General features: G+C 44.3%; 1 protein-coding gene across 1 annotated transcript; it reads left to right on the top strand.

Moving 5' to 3' along the window:
• The first annotated feature begins 10082 nt into the window (after positions 1–10082).
• On the top strand, positions 10083–11298 carry LOC119963756 (neurogenin-2-like). The gene is made up of 2 exons (XM_038793056.1): positions 10083–10347; positions 10492–11298. Exon 2 carries the CDS (start codon positions 10493–10495, stop codon positions 11186–11188), a length of 696 nt encoding a protein of 231 aa, XP_038648984.1. The 5' UTR covers positions 10083–10347; position 10492; the 3' UTR covers positions 11189–11298.
• Positions 11299–18736: the final 7438 nt, after the last annotated feature.

Raw genomic sequence — 18736 nt, 5'->3', positions numbered from 1 at the left:
TGTCTAAGGCATAAATCCAGAGTATGGTGGAATACACTTGCCTAAACGGCTGCGTAGAATCATAGAATTTTTAAAAAAAATTTAGAGTACCCAATTATTTTTCCAATTAAGGGGCAATTTAGCGTGGCCAATCCACCTATCCTGCACATCTTTTGGGTTGTAGGGGCGAAACCCACGCAGACACGGGGAGAATGTGCAAACTCCACACGGACAGTGACCCAGGGCCGGGATTCAAACCTGGGTCCTCAGCGCCCTAGGCAGCAATGCTAACCACTGTGCCCCATAGAATCATAGCATTTACAGTACAAAGGAGGCCATTTGGGCCCATCGAGTCTGCACCCAACCTCTGAAAGAGCACGTACTTAAACCCATGCCTCCACCCTATCCCCGTAACCCAGTAATCCCAAGTAACCTTTTGGACACTTTAGCATGGCCTATCCACCTAACCTGCACATTTTTGGACTGTGGGAGGAAACCCACGCAGACACGGGGAGAAAGTGCAAACTGGAATGCTGTGCTTGTGGCATTTGAGTGCTACAGTGAGAGTTTGGTGACTGAGGGAGTATAAGGGTTCATTTTTATTTAAATTCTAGTATTTCTTTTATTTAGTTAATTAACTTAAAAGTTGCTGTTTGGTCTATAAGAAGGTGAATTTTGAATCAGCTTTAAACAAGGTTCTACTTGTACTTACTACAGCTGGAGCTTGTTAATTAGTTAATTGGATTAGGCCAGTTTTCAGAGGCTAGAGTCACAGTATAAATAGGAGCTAGTTACAGTGCAGACTTTGTTTGCACTGGAGTGCTGCGCTTGTGGCATTTGAGTGCTACAGTGAGAGTTTGGTGACTGAGGGAGTATAAGGGTTCATTTTTATTTAAAGTCTAGTATTTCTTTTATTTAGTTAATTAACTTAAAAGTTGCTGTTTGGTCTATAAGAAGGTGAATTTTGAATCAGCTTTAAACAAGGTTCTACTTGTACTTACTTGCAGCTGGAGCTTGTTAATTAGTTAATTGGATTAGGCCAGTTTCAAAGGCTAGAGTCACAGCATAAGTAGGAGCTAGTTACAGGGCAGACTTTGTTTGCACTGGAGTGCTGAGCCTGTGGCATTTGAGTGCGACAGTGAGAGTTTGGTGACTGAGGGAGTTAGGTGAGGAGGGAGTAAGGTGCTCCTTACATTTCATTTCCTATATTTATCAAAGAGCGTGAAGGGGGCAGCATGGTGGCACAGTGGTTAGCATTGCTGCCTACGGCGCTGAGGACCCGGGTTTGAATCCCGGCCCTGGGTCACTGTCCGTGTGGAGTTTGCACATTCTCCCCGTGTCTGCGTGGGTTTCACCCCCACAACCCAAAGATGTGCAGGATAGGTGAATTGGCTACACTAAATTGACCCTTAATTGGAAAAAAATAATTGGGTACTCTAAATTTATTTAAAAAAAGAGCGTGAAGGGAGCCAGGAGTTTAGAGTACAGCTGACTGGAAGCAGAATCGGAGGGCGGAGGTCCAGTTGGTCCACGGGGCAGCTAATTCTGTAAAGTAAGAGGGGATGGAGGCTAGGGCAGTTGCATGCTCCTCCTGTAGGATGTGGGTGGTGAGGGATACCACTGGTGTCCCCGCTGACTATACCTGCGGGAAGTGCACCCAACTCCAGCTCCTCAGAGACCATAGTAAGGAACTGGAGCTAGAGCTGGATGAACTTCGGATCATCCGGGAGGCAGAGGGGGTTATCGAGAAGAGTTACAGGGAGGTAGCCACACCAAAGGTACTGGACAAGAGTAGCTGGGTTACAGTCAGGGGAAAGAAAACTAACAGGCAGACAGTGCAGGGATCCCTCGTGGCCGTTCCCCTTCAAAACAAGTATACCGTTTTGGATGCTGTTGGGGGGGATGACCTACCGGGGGAAGGCCCCAGCAGCCAGGTCTCTGGCACTGAGTCTGGCTCTGGGGCTCAGAAGGGAAGGGGGGAGCATAGAAAAGCAATAGTAATAGGAGATTCAATGGTTAAGGGAATAGATAGGAGATTCTGTGGTCGCGAGCGAGACTCCCGAAAGGTATGTTGCCTCCCGGGTGCCAGGGCCAGGGATGTCTCGGATTGTGATTTCAGGATCCTGAAGGGGGAGGGTGAGCAGCCAGAAGTCATGGTGCACATTGGTACCAACGACGTAGGTAGGAAAAAGGGTGTGGAGGTAATAAACAAGTTTAGGGAGTTAGGCTGGAAGTTAAAGGCCAGGACAGACAGAGTTGTCATCTCTGGTTTGTTGCCGGTGCCACGTGATAGCGAGGCTAGGAATAGGGAGAGAGTGCAGTTGAACACGTGGCTGCAGGAATGGTGTAGGAGGGAGGGCTTCAGGTATTTGGATAATTGGAGCGCATTCTGGGGAAGGTGGGACCTGTACAAGCAGGACGGGTTGCATCTGAACCAGAGGGGCACCAATATCCTGGGGGGGGAGGTTTTCTAGTACTCTTCGGGAGGGTTTAAACTAATTTGGCAGGGGAATGGGAACCGGATCTGTAGTCCAGCAACTAAGGAAGCCGATATTCAGGACGCCAAAGCACGTAGTGATGCAGTGGGGAAGGTAACACTGACAAAGGAGAGTACTTGCAGGCAAGGAGATGGGTTGAAGTGTGTATACTTTAATGCAAGAAGCATCAGGAATAAGGTGGGTGAACTTAAGGCATGGATCGGTACTTGGGACTACGATGTGGTGGCCATCACGGAAACTTGGATAGAAGAGGGGCAGAAATGGTTGTTGGAGGTCCCTGGTTATAGATGTTTCAACAAGATTAGGGAGGATGGTAAAAGAGGTGGGGGGGGGGGGGGGGTGGCATTGTTAATTAGAGATAGTATAACAGCTGCAGAAAGGCAGTTCGAGGGGGATCTGCCTACTGAGGTAATATGGGTTGAAGTCAGAAATAGGAAAGGAGCAGTCACCTTGTTGGGAGTTTTCTATAGGCCCCCCAATAGCAGCAGAGATGTGGAGGAACAGATTGGGAAACAGATTTTGGAAAGGTGCAGAAGTCACAGGGTAGTAGTCATGGGTGACTTCAACTTCCCAAACATTGAGTGGAAACTCTTTAGATCAAATAGTTTGGATGGGGTAGTCTTTGTGTGTCCAGGAAGCTTTTCTAACACAATATGTAGATTGTCCGACCAGAGGGGAGGTCATATTGGATTTAGTACTTGGTAATGAACCAGGGCAGGTGATAGATTTGTTAGTGGGGGAGCATTTTGGAGGTAGTGACCACAATTCTGTGACTTTCACTTTAGTTATGGAGAGGGATAGGTGCGTGCAACAGGGCAAGATTTATAATTGGGGGAAGGGTAAATACAATGCTGTCAGACAAGAATTGAAGTGCAGAAGTTGGGAACATAGGCTGTCAGGGAAGGACACAAGTGAAATGTGGAAATTGTTCAAGGAACAGGTACTGCATGTCTTTGATATGTATGTCCCTGTCAGGCAGGCAAGAGATGGTCGAGTGAGGGAACCATGGTTGACAAGAGAGGTTGAATGTCTTGTTAAGAGGAAGAAGGAGACTTATGTAAGGCTGAAGAAACAAGGTTCAGACAGGGTGCTGGAGGGATACAAGATAGCCAGGAGGGAACTGAAGAAAGGGATTAGGAGAGCTAAGAGAGGGTATGAAAAATCTTTGGCAGGTAGGATCAAGGAAAACCCCAAGGCCTTTTACACATATGTGAGAAATATGAGAATGACTAGAGTGAGGATAGGTCCGATCAAGGACAGTAGCGGGAGATTGTGTATTGAGTCTGAAGAGATAGGAGAGGTCTTGAACAAGTATTTTTCTTCAGTATTTACAAACGAGAGGAACCATATTGTTGGAGAGGACAGTGTGAAACAGACTGATAAGCTCGAGGAGATACTTGTCAGGAAGGAAGATGTGTTGCGCGTTTTGAAAAACTTGAAGATAGACAAGTCACCCGGGCCTGACGGGATATATCCAAGGATTCTATGGGAAGCAAGAAATGAAATTGCAGAGCCGTTGGCAATGATCTTTTCGTCCTCGCTGTCAACAGGGGTGGTACCAGAGGATTGGAGAGTGGCGAATGTCGTGCCCCTGTTCAAAAAAGGGAATAGGGATAACCCTGGGAATTACAGGCCAGTTAGTCTTACTTCGGTGGTAGGCAAAGTAACGGAAAGGGTACTGAGGGATAGGATTTCTGAGCAGCTGGAAAGGCACTGCTTGATTAGGGATAGTCAGTACAGATTTGTGAGGGGTAGGTCTTGCCTTACAAGTCTTATTGACTTCTTTGAGGAGGTAACCAAGCATGTGGATGAAGGTAAAGCAGTGGATGTAGTGTACATGGATTTTAGTAAGGCATTTGATAAGGTTCCCCATTATAGGCTTGTGCAGAAAGTAAGGAGGCATGGGATAGTGGGAAATTTGGCCAGTTGGATAACAAACTGGCTAACCGATAGAAGACAGAGTGGTGGTGGATGGCAAATATTCAGCCTGGAGCCCACTTACCAGTGGCGTACCGCAGGGATCAGTTCTGGGTCCTCTGCTGTTTGTGATTTTTATTAACGACTTGGATGAGGGAGTTGAAGGGTGGGTCAGTAAATTTGCAGATGATACGAAGATTGGTGGAGTTGTGGATAGTGAGGAGGGTTGTTGTCAGCTTCAAAGAGACATAGATAGAATGCAGAGCTGGGCTGAGAAGTGGCAGATGGAGTTTAACCCTGACAAGTGTGAGGTTGTCCATTTTGGAAGGACAAATATGAATGCGGTACACAGGGTTAACGGTAGGGTTCTTGGCAATGTGGAGGAGCAGAGAGATCTTGGGGTCTATGTTCATAGATCTTTGAAAGTTGCCACTCAAGTGGATAGAGCTGTGAAGACGGCCAATGGTGTGCTAGCGTTCATTAGCAGAGGGATTGAATTTAAGAGCCGTGAGGTGATGATGCAGCTGTACAAAACCTTGGTCAGGCCACATTTGGAGTACTGTGTGCAGTTCTGGTCGCCTCATTTTAGGAAGGATGTGGAAGCTTTGGAAAAGGTGCAAAGGAGATTTACCAGGATGTTGCCTGGAATGGAGAGTAGGTCATACGAGGAAAGGTTGAGGGTGCTAGGCCTTTTCTCATTAGAACGGAGAAGGATGAGGGGCGACTTGATAGAGGTTTAAAAGATGATTAGGGGAATAGATAGAGTAGACAGTCAGAGACTTTTTCCCCGGGTGGAACATACCATTACAAGGAGACATAAATTTAAGATAAAAGGTGGAAGATATAGAGGGGATGTCAGAGGTAGGTTCTTTACCCAGAGAGTAGTGGGGGCATGGAATGCACTGCCTGTGGAAGTAGTTGAGTCGGAAACATTAGGGACCTTCAAGCGGCTATTGGATAGGTACATGGATTAGGGTAGAATAATGGAGTGTAGGTTAACTTCTTAATGGCAGCACGGTAGCATTGTGGATAGCACAATTGCTTCACAGCTCCAGGGCCCCAAGTTCGATTTTGACTTGGGTCACTGTCTGTGTGGAGTCTGCACATCCTCCACGTGTGTGCGTGGGTTTCCTCCGGGTACTCCGGTTTCCTCCCACAGTCCAAAGATGTGCAGGTTGGGTGGATTGGCCATGAAAAATTGTCCAAAATTCGATGATTAACCTAGGACAAAAGTTTGGCGCAACATCGTGGGCCGAAGGGCCTGTTGTGTGCTGTATTTCTCTATCTCTATCTCCACACAGTCACCCGAGGCAGGAATTGAACCCAGGACTCTGAAGCTGTGAGGTAGCAGTGCTAACCACTGTGCCGCAGTTCCAATAACACTCAAGTACCTTGACACCACCTAAGACAAAGGAGCCCACTTGATTGGCATCCTATCTACCACCTTGGCCATTCACTCCATTCACCACCGATGCATGGTGGCAGTAGTGTGCCCACATCTACAAGATGCACTACAGCAACTCTCCAATGCTTCTTCGACAGCACCTTCCAAATCGGTGACCTATACCACCTAGCAGCCTTCACTACAACAGCAAAAGATACACGGGAACATCACCACCTGCAAGAATTAATCTCCACTTGGGTATGCAAGGATTAATCAAGGGTAGTCAGCATGGCTTTGTCAAAGGGAGATCATGTCTTACAAATTTGATTGAATTTTTTGAGAAGGTGACTAGGTGTGTAGATGAGGCTAGTGCAATTGATGTAGTCTACATGGACTTCAGTAAGGCTTTTGACAAGGTCTTGCATGGGAAATTGTCAAGAAAGTAATAGCCCATGGGTCCAGGACAGTTTGGATCCAAAATTGAATTTGTGGCAGGAGGCAGAGGGTGATGGTGGAAGGTTGTCTTTGTGACTGGGAGCCTGTGTCCAGTGGTGTCCTGCAGGGATTTGTGCTGTGTCCTTGGCTGTTTGTAGAGTACATTAATGATTAGGATGTGAATGTAGGAGGTATGATCAGTAAGGTTACAGGTTACACGAACATTCCAGGTGTGTTAAATAGTGAGGAGGAAAGCCTTTGATTAAAGGACTGGGGCTGGTTTAGCATAGGGCTAAATCGCTGGCTTTGAAAGCAGACCAAGGCAGGCCAGCAGCATGGTTCAATTCCCATACCAGCCTCCCTGAACATGTGCTGGAATGTGGTGACTAGGGGTTTTTCACAGTAACTTAATTTAAAGCCTACTTGTGACAATAAGCGATTTTCATTTCAGTTCATATCGATGGGCTGGTTAGATAAGCAGAACAGTGGCAAATGGAATTTAACACTTAAATGTGTGAGGCAATGCATTTTGGGGCGACATACAATGAATGATAGGACCCGAGGAAGTACAGAGGATCAGAGCGACCTTGGGGTGCATGCCCATAGATTTCTGAAGACAGCAGGATGGGGTAGATAAGGTGGCTAAGAAGGCATATGGGATAGCTGCTTTTATTAGCTGAGGCATAGAATATATGAGCAGGGAGGTTATGCTGGTTAGGCTACAGTTGGAGTTCTCAGTATAGTTCTGGTCGCCAAACTATAGGAAGGAAGTGATTGCACTGGAGTGGGTGCAGAGGAGATTCACCAGGATGTTGGAGGGGCTGTGCATTTCCGCTATCAAGAGAGATTGGATAGGCTGGGATTGTTTTCCTTGGAGCAGAGAAGGCTGAGGGGGGACCTAATTGAGATGTATAAAATTATGAGTGGCATAGATATGGTGGATAGGAAGGAACTTTTGCCCCTGGCAGAGGGGTCAATAGCCAGAGGGTGTAGATTTAACGTGATGGGCAGGAGATTTAGAGGGGGTGTGAGGATACATTTTCTCACCCACAGGGTGGTTGGAATCTGGAACTCACTGCCTGAAAGAATGTTAGAGGCGGGAGCCCTCACAACATTTAAGAAGTGTTTAGATGAGCACATAAACCCCATAGCATACAAGGCTACGGGCCAAGTATTGGAAAATGGGATTAGAACAGATAGGTGCTTAATGGCCGGTGCGACCACGATAGGCCGAAGGGCCTCTTTCTGTGAGGTAAAAAAAAACCCCTCTTAACTCTGTGAAACTCTAATTGCATTTTGTATGAAAATGTCTGTAAACCATTTCATTTAAAAAAATGTCTTTTTTGTATCTCTAAGTCTATAAACAATGTATCTCATTCCTTGTAGCTATTTTATTTGTGTTCGCTCGATCATTCCATTTTCTCGATCTCTTGTGCTTTCTCTATATATTTTCCCCATCTTCCCTATCTTTTGCTATCAATTGTGTACCAGCGCATGAAGCGGGAGGTTTTAAACACTGGAGTAAATTAGATGTGATATATTTTCCGATAGCAATACCAACTAGAAAACTGAATCCCAAACAAAAATGTCAATCGCTATTTAGTTGTTGCCTGTTCAGAAGATTACCTTCTTCACAATTCACAGTAAACATTCCTGGTAAAGAGTAAACCAGCTTTATCGGGCCAACCCTCATGTTTGTCTCCTAAATCAGAAGCGTTCGGAGTGCAAACCTTTCTCCATATAAGAGGGACAATATAGCTCCAGTCTATTTGACTACTGCGCTCTCAAATCATACCAGTGTTAGACTCCTATATGTAACTGTACCTCAATCTCTTCCCCTCACTTCTTTCGATGTCTCCAATACTAAATTCTGAGCGTTTTTATCTCTGCGTCAAGTCTATCTCTAATTGCCCTGCTTCCCACTCGTTTTCTCTATTTCAATTTACCCATATTCCTTAACTTCCCGCACTGCCACGTCTAACTCCCTATTCCTCATATCCTTCATATTTTCTGGTTCCTGTGTTATATTTTCCTCGATTCTTTCCAATTTCCCCCTATTATGTTTATCCTAGTGTCTGCAAATTCCATCCAATTATCATTCTCCACGGTTTGGTTTCGTCTTTTCTTCACCTGCTTAGTAATAACACCCCATGCGAATCAGAAGGTTGAGGATTCAAGATTCATTCCTGAGGGTTGAGCACCTAATCTAGGCTGACACTCCAGTGCACTGCCATTAGTACTGCTTGGCTGGCAGTGCCATCTTTCGGGTGGGATGTTCAACCAAGGCCCCTTCACCCCCCTCACCCCCCCCCCCCCCACCCCACCCACCCCCCCCCCCCCCCCCACCACCCCACCACCCCCACCATGGAAATAAAATTCCCACCATTCTATTCAATAAACAGCAGGTGAGGTGGCCATTAACCAACACTTAAAACACACAGCCTGGTCGTTTATTTCATTATTGTTTTTAGGAGCCTGTTGTGCAAAGAATGGCTGCCGTGCTTCCTAAATGATATCCGTGACTCCACTTCATGAAGACTTCATTTCATTGTAAAGCACTTTGAAACGTCCTGGAGTCTTGCAATGCGTTGTGCGTATACAGATTTCTCTTTCTATCCCCCATGTTTATGTTCTCACTGTTACAGTTTTTACCTTATACCTATGTTCATCTTCTCCCTCTATATTTCTTCCTTGGCTACTTCCTATTCACTGTATGTTTCCATTCATTTTTTGTCTATTATCTTCTGTTACCAGGCAATGTTCTCTGTACTCCTGTCAATCTCTTCACATTTTGCTGCTGCTGTTCTTATATTGTCTCTTTATGCTTCCTATTTCAGTTACTTCCCTTTATGCCATTATGATCTTAATTCTACTTCTGTATCATTCTCTTTGTATCAGTGTCAATTTTCTTTCGTTCTTAACTATCTCACGCTCCGCTCATATCTGTATTTTTTAAATGATGTGCCTAAATCCATTCTGCACACCTTTAAGTTTCTCTATTCTCCGTCTGCGCATAATGCTCCCTCTTCCTGTGACACTTCTACTTCTCTATTCACTCTCCCTCTCTCCGTATTAGCTTTCTTTCCTGCATCAATCTCGTTATTCTCAATAAAAGGTCATTTCCTCTACCTCTCTGTGGAGATTTTGCCTGTTCTCATCCTGCAAATGTGTTGAACTTAATTTCTTTCTCCACCAAACGTCCGCCTTCTCTCCTACTTCTCCTGTATCTATCTGCTTTCGGTTTCGTGTCCATTCCTCTGTTCTTTCCAGCCTGCCCCAATTTTGTCTCGAATCCATGCACGGCATCCCAGTTACTTCCAACCCTCTCTTTATCTTCTCCAGGTGCGTCAGCCTCCAACAACAACAAAAAAAAAGTTCGCCCCTCTCACTCTGCATGCAACAAACTGCCTTGCTGTATCTCACTATCTCTCCATGTATTAGTCTCTCCTCCCCATCCCTCCCCTGCTCTAATCACCCCCCTTCTCTCTCTCTCTCTATGATGAAAGGAGGCCGGCTCCCGTGCGCGTGGCTGTGGACGGCCGGCGCGCTCTGATTGGCCGGGGGGGGGGGGGGGGGGGGCTCGCGCATTAATGAGCGGCACGTTCCAGGCGCCGCCGGGTCCTGAGCGCGAGCCCCAGAGACAATGGAAGTATTTGAGAGAGACAGGGGAGAGAGAGAAAAGAAATCCCCTGGCCGCGGAGAATGGGCTTGCGCGGCGAGTGGCAGCGCGCGGGGGGAGTCAGCCGCAGCCCCCAGGCCCCGCAGCCGCCCCTCCCTCCATCCCTCCCCCCCCCCCAGGGCAGCGCCGATTGTCTGCCGAGCCTATATAAAGCGCTGGCAGGCCAGGCGTGTGCCAAACACACCGCCGCTTTAACCACAAGCTCACTCGAGGATAGCTGCACCAGGTCGCGTGCCAGTCAGCTGGTGCCACAACATTCAGACTCATTGCAACTTCATCTCTTATCTTTTTTTTGAAAAAGAAAAAGAGAACCACCCAAGGCAAGTCAAATAGAGAGAGAGAAAAAAGGGACAAGTTTTTCCAGAAGCGATTGAGAAAAGGCAAACAATTACTTTGGACAGCAATTGAAACCAGAGAATTAGCACTTTTTGAGACTTTCTTCCATTCGCCTGAAAGTAAGTTTTGCTGTCATTATTTATATTTTTTTCATTTTAAGCTAAATGTATTGATTAAATAATTCCCCTCATCACCACCCCATCCTCTCACACCCCGTTACCTGAACTAATTTGTTTTTGTTTACTCTCATTCGGTTTTGACAGGATGGCTCCCCAGTCTGATCGGTGTCCTTACAAAGAACAGGGCAGCGGCAAGTACTTCCAGTGCCCGACCCCAGCCTCCACCCTCATGCCTCCGGGCGGCTTGTCGGTCCCTTCGGAGGAAGAGATGGAGGAGGGGGAGGAGGAGGAGCCCTCGACAGCCCGGGGCGAGTGCAAGCGGCGGCCCCGGGGCCGGGGCAAGGCCAGGAGCCCCAAGGTGGTGCAGAAGATCAAGAAGAGCCGGCGCATCAAGGCCAACAACCGCGAGAGGAACAGGATGCACAACCTGAACGGCGCCCTGGACGCCCTGCGGGAGGTGCTGCCCGCCTTCCCGGAGGACGCCAAGCTGACTAAGATCGAGACTCTCCGCTTCGCCCACAACTACATCTGGGCGCTGACCGAGGCGCTGAGGCTGGCCGAGCCCCTGGTGGGCGGCCCCGCCGGAGAGCTGGTGGGCTGCTTGGGGCCCGAGCAGCAATACCTGGACTCGGGGCTGAGCAGCCCGAGCCCCGGGGCTTCGGGCAGCTCCTGGAACAGTTTCAGCTCGCCGTCCTCTTCCTCCTACACCTGCACTTTATCCCCGGGCAGCCCTGCTCCATCGGAAGACATGTACTTCGGGCAACCCGAGAATATCTATGCACCCTCTAAACAGCAGTCTGACTTTCTACAAAACTCTTCCCCATTCCATGAATTTATTTAACCTCTCCCCCATAACAGTTGAATATCGCGTATTTTTTTGTATGTGATTATGAATTTAACTTTTTATTGTACTGGGGAAAAAATGTATCTATTATCTGGGGGGGGGGGGATTGGATCTACACTGTTTACATTTCTTACTAGATTAGTAGGATTCAGATATGTCATGTATTTTTCAAGCAAATGTATTTTTCAGACTGATTTATATGGACTGTTAATGTTCAATGCTGTACACTTGGCATCTGCCTGTCTTCCCAGGGAGTTGAAGGCTGTGGGAATTTGAACTGTCAAACCAAACTCTCCTCAGTGCACTTTGCCCACTTTCCCAGGTTCTCCACAATGCCTTTTGTTCTCTGATTGCTTCTCCCCCCTCTTTCTCTCCCCCTCTCTCTGCCCCCCTTTATCATTTCAAGAATAAGACCGATTTTACCAGCTGTCTAATATGATTTACGGAAAAAAGATGTTGTGGTACGGAGCGAGGTTAGAAGTCATTGCATAATTTGTAGACTTTTTAAATGAATGAAAACGAGCGTGTAAATTTAGGCTGAGTGCTTTATCAAAGGCAGGGAGAGAGAGAGGAGGAGGACACAAGGAGGAAGGGTTCATGCATTATTTATCTCGACCTCCGGGGATGAAGAATTGCCTTTTTTCACAACCGAGAGAAATCAGCTGAATAAAACGAGGCGACACGGAGCATTAACGCGATCATCTACACATGTGTTCACCTTTATTTATTATAAAAGAAAGATTTCATGCACAAAATGTATATTTTGTATATTTCAGAAGTTTATTGTCGCTATGTATTCGCCTGCAGGTCAAAATGGAAAGCGTTTTCGATTCGTCTTTTTGAATAAAAAAAAGTTTAACTTTCATATAAGTAAACTGGCAATTGCGTGGCTCATTGCTCAATGTGAAAAAGAGCAGCTGTACATTCTAGCAACACAAGGCTACTTCTTATTAGGTTATAACACGTCGGAACATGCATTTCATTTACCGGACCTATTCACTGAAATATGGGACGTGGAAAAAGACAGGGTGACAATGACAGCAAATAAAAAACAATATAAAACGGCAGCCTCTTGTCACCTGTTCCTTTGTTACCTTTGGTGGGGAACATGTTAGAGTTTTAAAAAAAAGTAAAGCCCAACCTTCGTCCTTGCTTGTAAAATCTAGTCAAAAAAGATCACATGTATTCAATTTTCTCCCGGGCGAAAGTTGTGAAATATTGGTGCAATCCACACAGGCTTTCTTGGACACAAATTTAATTTTGTAGAGAAGTATAGATTTTATTTTGCAAATCCCTTGATTTTTTTTTCAAGCAACACAAACATCACACTTTTAAACTTTAATTCTACTAAAAAAAGGTCTCTTTTATATGTAAATCAATACATAGACGCCACCAGGAAAGCAATATATGTTGGCACGGTCTGTCTTTGAAGAAGAAAAAAAGACAATATAAATATAATAAAATACATGTTTTTTTATGCCTGTGTTTCTGCCAGTCACACACGAGTTGCAATTCTCAGTGTTCTGTCGAGCATGGATCATACTGATCCCCACCTCTTCATTTCCCCATGCTGGTTAATTGGCACGTTCTGTTTGGGTGTAAATCCCTTTCTCCTTTGGCTCTGCTCTATAGGCGGGTCTCTAGATTATGGATGATCGCCCTGCATTTGCACGTGTCCGCGGATACCCACGAGGGAAACCTATTATTATTATCTGGGATCAATCTTTCCTTCTGCAGCCGGGGGTGAGCGCCACAGCAACAGATCACGAGAGTTCAGCGCATATGTGCACCGAAACCTCGGGAGTTCAAAGCAAGTCGCATCTGCCTCTGTGGCAAGCCGTTTAAACTGTTTTGAGAATTAGAGTGGGTCGGGACTATTGAACTCGAATTAAGGAGGGCGAAGACAGTGAAAGTCGGCTGAAATATAAAAGAGATAACTAGTAAATCTAACAGATGGCATCGTTCCATTGCAAGCTTGATTTTATTGTCAAGTTATATAAATGGTCCTGAAGCTGAATGGCGGATTAACTAAAACAATGGCATGTAGAATTAATAATAAGGTTTTCTAATAGCCAAATAGAATTTGATTAAAATAAGTACATATCGGACTATCTTTTGGGGCGAAATGTTTAATCCTGTAACTCAGGAAAGTTACGTGGCTAAAGCAAAGACAAGTCCCGGAAATTAAATAAAACCCCTTTCGCTCATAAAACGTTATCTTACCTAATACTCTGCTTACCTGGGCTATCATGCCAAGAAAACGGTGGATGACAACCTTTCTGAAGCAAAGACACCACCTCACTTTTTAAACTCTGTAACAGATCACATCGCATTCACCTTACACCATTAGATCCAATCACACCAATTTTCCGTAATGGGTTAATTAGTCGAAGAATTAGAGCCCTAAATAAATGCCTATGTAAATAAACACTCCCAGACGCGCGTTTAACCTCACATTTAAAACTTAATGTGCATATTCATTATCTTTAACATCTTCACGTTAACTTGTTACAAACAATCGTTTCAATTTTAACATAACAAATGTATGCATATTCCTTTTTAATTGTATTCTACATTATTTATGATAAATAATCGACATGGTTAGTCTCTGGGCATATCACTGCTATAATAAGCAACATTTATCAACAGTCTCGGAAAAAATAAAATAGTCTGTCCAAGCTGTCAATTAATTCTAAAGCGAACTATTTCCAGTACAATCTACATCTGTTGCCAGTGAGATTTGAAATCATATATTATGTTTATAAACATAAACAAGACACACATTCCAATAAAATATGTATTTTGGAGAAGGAGCAGTTTGCAGAGTTCTCATTAAATAGTCGGTTCAAAGGTCTCCTAGGCCTATTTTCTAAAAAAAAAACGATTTCAGTCACGAAGCGTGAAGACAAGTGGTTCAAAAACTGAGCAATAAGGTAAAATGTGTGAAAAAAGAATTAGTAAAATTAGGTTACGGAAATAAAATGTAAGGATTCCAGCCTTGGGCTAGTACTCCTAGATAGTCTGATCCATTGTTTTCCAGCTTGGCAGGAGGTTTATTATGTGCTAAATAATTCCCCAAAAGGTTTTGCATAATCACCTCTTTGATGTGACTCGAGTGACAAAAATCAGCCATTACCCCGGAGTGTAAAAAGTACCAAAGCTTTTACGAAATTGACAGTGTGTGGCAAACGTCATAAATAGATTTAACCCACGGCTTTCCAAAGTCCCTTCAATGATTAAACATAAAGAATGACAAAAGATGGCCCTCTTAGTCTCGGCGTGATTGATCCGATTGTCCCGATCCTGATACTTTGTAGAGCACGTGCGCTTATCTGCGTAAAAATATATCCACAGACTCAATTAGGAACAGTCAAACCTTCCAGCCAATACACAATGCTACCATTCTACTTATTCACACATAGAGGGCAATATCATTTTTATCCCTTCGCGTATCAGAATCAACTAATTGTTCAAGTACATCTTGAAATAATTACAGTTTTTTTCATTATCGATTGTTTTTGTCCCAGGTCAGGACAATTTTTGTTGCTGTGTGCCCATTAAAAATTTATAGGTGTAAGGGGGGGGGGGGGGGGGGGAGTGATGCATGTTCTGAAAACGCCGCATACTCTAAATCTATTAAATTAGAAGAATATATTGATACAATGAAAATGACTCTCTCTATAATAGTCAACAAATACATTTCTATCTGAAGTGACCAGTAGTTGAAACAGCAGACCTTTAAAAAAAACTTATATTCCAAAACGTTCATGCTCAAACCAGGGTTCATGTGCATATTTAAAATGGATCCAAAGGTCCTCCAGTACAATTCGAGATTCTAACATCTGCCACTATAGCACTCTCCAAAACTTATAATAAACACATGGAAATAAATGGAAGGTTATTGTCAAAACACTAATAATTCGCATAGGGTTGGCACCGAAAGATAGCTAAAAGCATTTTTGAGGGTGGAAAAAAGAGAGTAACATTTGAGACAAAGGAAAAAGGCCAAGACACATGGGAATGAAAATTGTTCAGCTTAGTCATATGAGTGGGGAAGGTGGCTTCTTTGTGGAATTCTATGAAAGTGGCGAGGGAGCAGGCATGCCAGAAACCTTTGAAGAAGGACAGATAGAGAGTGGAGGATATAGTATAACTATAGGGATTCTGTAGAGCTCTGTATTAGAAATTAGGTTTGGATTATGAAAGCAAGCATTTGATAATTTAAAGGTTTATTTTAGCTACTGTTTACAGCTGAAAGCACTACTGGTGGGAAAGTGGTAGGCACAGAGACTGAAGAGTAATCTAAAGAGTGGAAGGTGCATGTGGCACTATACAACTGGAGGAGATTGGTGAGATTGGCTGGAAAAATACTTTGGAATGAAGATGAAAGTAACGATGAGGATTTTGGAGTTGGAAATACTAATAAATCTATGCATTGCTCTACATAGGTGGTAACACATCAGACAAGATTCACGTTAAGGAAGATATCATTCCATATTATTGCCATTTTACAAGTGGTGGACACACAAGAAACATTTTAAAAAGTAGTTCCATAAATTGCACATCAGTATAGAAATAGACAAAAGCCATTGGAGTGATGTTTGCATTCAATTAATAAAACTATCACTATCACATTTGAAGGAGCCAGCCACTCCTGCCAAAAGCATGTGGGCAATACTGCAAATAGGCACATTCCCGAATCACTCCCTCCCACCCACCCCCAATGATTGTATACATTAAAAAAATTAGTTCAGCACTAAAATTGACATTTCAATATTGTCAAGAATCCATCTCGAACATTTGAGATGTAATTAAATGATAGTTTGTGCTGTGCAATCAAAGAAAATATAATTTCCAAATCAATAGAACCTCTTGATCTAGTCATAGATCAACGGGGTAGGATGAATTATGTTTTTACTCTGTCATATCATGGAGATAAGGCTGGAAGGATGATTGAATAATCAGATTAACATTACTTATTCCATGATGAGCATTACTTAGCCAAGGCATTGATTTCTATTACCTAAGCCATTTTAACTAGAAATCATTATCAAGTGTATGCTACATTTGCCCAAAGTTCAATGTTTACAGTATAAATCACATACACGAGGAAGTATAACTAGGGCAGCATGGTGGCACAGTGTTTGTAGCACTGGGGATAATTCCAGCCTCGGGTGACTGTCTGTGTGGAGTTTACACTTTCTGCCAATGTCTGGGTGGGTTTCCTCTGGGTGATCCGGTTTCCTCCCACAGCCCAAAGATATGCAGGTTCGGTGGATTGACAGTGATCTATTGCCCCTTAGTGAACAAAAGGTTAGTTGGGGTTACTGGATTAAGGGAATAGGATGGGGGTGTGGACCTTGTATCATGCTCTTTCCCATGTCATGTGTGAGTACCTTTAAGAAATGGGTGTTTACAAATGGGTGTGTATATAAGTATCTGTAGTGAGAGTACCTTTAAAAAATGGATGTTTATTACTGCAGTGATATCAGAGAGTGGATGGAGCTGGGCTATCTGTCAGCTTTTTACTTTTATTTTAGGCTGTTTGCGGCAGGGTGTGTTTTAGTTTTGTTTTCAGAGCTGGGTAGCTGCAGTCACAGCCAGAAGGTGTATTAGAGTCTCTCTCTGTAATCTAAAGACTGTAAATCGATCCTGGTGATTAAAAACTAATAACAGTAGTGACTTTAACCTGATGTGCTTCTGGTAAAAGGTGTTTTAAGTCTTATGGATGTTAAAAAGAAAGCTTAAAGGATTACTTAGTGTTGTATTCATTGGGGGTTGTATTTGAATTAATGGTTGCTAAGAGGTTCACGGTATGTTTTAAAAAGGTTAACTTGAGTTCATAGAATAAACATTGTTTTGCGTCAAAAAATTACATTTCCATTTCTGCTGTACCACACCTGTGGAGTGGGTCGTGAGCTCCCCATACCACAATCTATTAAAAGTTGTGGGTCAGGTGAACTCCATGATACACTTTGGGGTTCTCTAAACCGTGGCCCATAACACCCAGAATCGGTGCAGACACGATGGGCTGAATGGCCTCCTCCTGCACTGTAGTGATTCTATTCTATTATTCTAGTACCATATCTACAATTTAAAAAGACCAATGCTACAAAATAAAAAATGAAAATTCTTTCATGACTCTGAACACTGCAAAAGTAAACTTTCCAGCGAAAAGAAAATCTTCGTAGTATTATTCATTGGGCTCCTGTGAATGTTCCAGGTTTTCTGGAAAAGAGATTATTTACAATTGAACTACACGTGAAAGAAAATAAGATAATTTTCATTGCATTATTTTCAGACCTGAGATGGTAGCAAGAAGTGAAAGGCACATTGAGGATGATTGGTGTTCGAGGTAGTTTACACAAAATGTTATCTTCCAGTGGTATACCAATTTCTGCAATCTCTTTAACCACTGATGATTCTTGTAATACTGTTATGTTTACTTTTCCATTGCACAATGTGACATCAATTTGGCAGAAAACATGCAAAAGATTACTATTCATTTTTTTTTTTTTAAATGTTTTTTTATTGAGTTTTCATATTTTATATATGACAAATTACAAGTTATTAGAGAGAGAGAAAAAAAAAAAGGAAAACACAAAAATTTAACATGAATATTTACAGGTAAGCATCTTCATAACAATAATTGTGGCCGCCCCCTTTAGCCAGCATACATATTTTACATTCCCCAATATGGCCGAGGCACATGTTTATAGGCATTTATTTATAGTTTGGTTTTGGGCCTTGGCTTGCCATCAAACCCCCATACCGAGCCCGTAGCCCCCCCCCCCCTCCCTCCCCCCGGCTACCTTCCCCCGATTCCCGTACATTTTCCCCTGGTTCTTGGCCACCCGACTATTCTTCCTCCTGTACGTTGGCCACAAACAGGTCGCGGAACAGTTGCATGAATGGCTCCCACGTTCTGTGGAAGCCGTCGTCCGACCCTCGGATGGCGAATTTGATTTTCTCCATTTGGAGAGATTCCGAGAGGTCGGACAGCCAGTCTGCAGCTCTGGGTGGTGCTGCTGACCGCCAGCCAAACAGGATTCTACGGCGGGCAATCAGGGAGGCAAAGGCAAGGGCGTCCGCCCTCCTCCCCAGGAATAGATCTGGCTGGTCTGAAACCCCGAAGACCGCCACTATCGGGCATGGCTCCACCCTCACCCCCACCACTTTGGACATAGCCTCGAAGAAGGCTGTCCAGTACTCCACAAGTCTGGGGCAAGACCAGAACATGTGGGCGTGGTTGGCCGGGCCTCTCTGGCACCTCTCACATTTGTCCTCCACCTCCGGGAAGAACCCACTCATACGGTTTCTCGTTAAGTGGGCTCTATGTACCACTTTTAGTTGCGTCAGGCTGAGCCTTGCGCACGTGGAGGTGGGGTTGACCCTATGCAGTGCTTCGCTCCAGAGTCCCCACCCTATCTCCATCCCCAGGTCGTCCTCCCATTTCCTTCTTGTTGCGTCCAGTACGGTGTCGTCCCTATCTACCAGTCGGTCATACATGTCACTACAGTTCCCTTTCTGTAGGATACTTGCGTC

This window comes from Scyliorhinus canicula, chromosome 3 (assembly GCF_902713615.1).
Source record: "Scyliorhinus canicula chromosome 3, sScyCan1.1, whole genome shotgun sequence".
In the NCBI taxonomy this organism is placed as follows: Eukaryota; Metazoa; Chordata; class Chondrichthyes; order Carcharhiniformes; family Scyliorhinidae; genus Scyliorhinus; species Scyliorhinus canicula.
Note: the sequence above shows the minus strand (reverse complement) of the source record. Positions and strands in the feature narration are given on the sequence as shown.

Coding starts and splice junctions, on each gene's coding strand:
- LOC119963756 (XM_038793056.1), top strand. CDS start 10,493: ATGGCTCCCCAGTCTGATCGGTGTCCTTACAAAGAACAGGGCAGCGGC.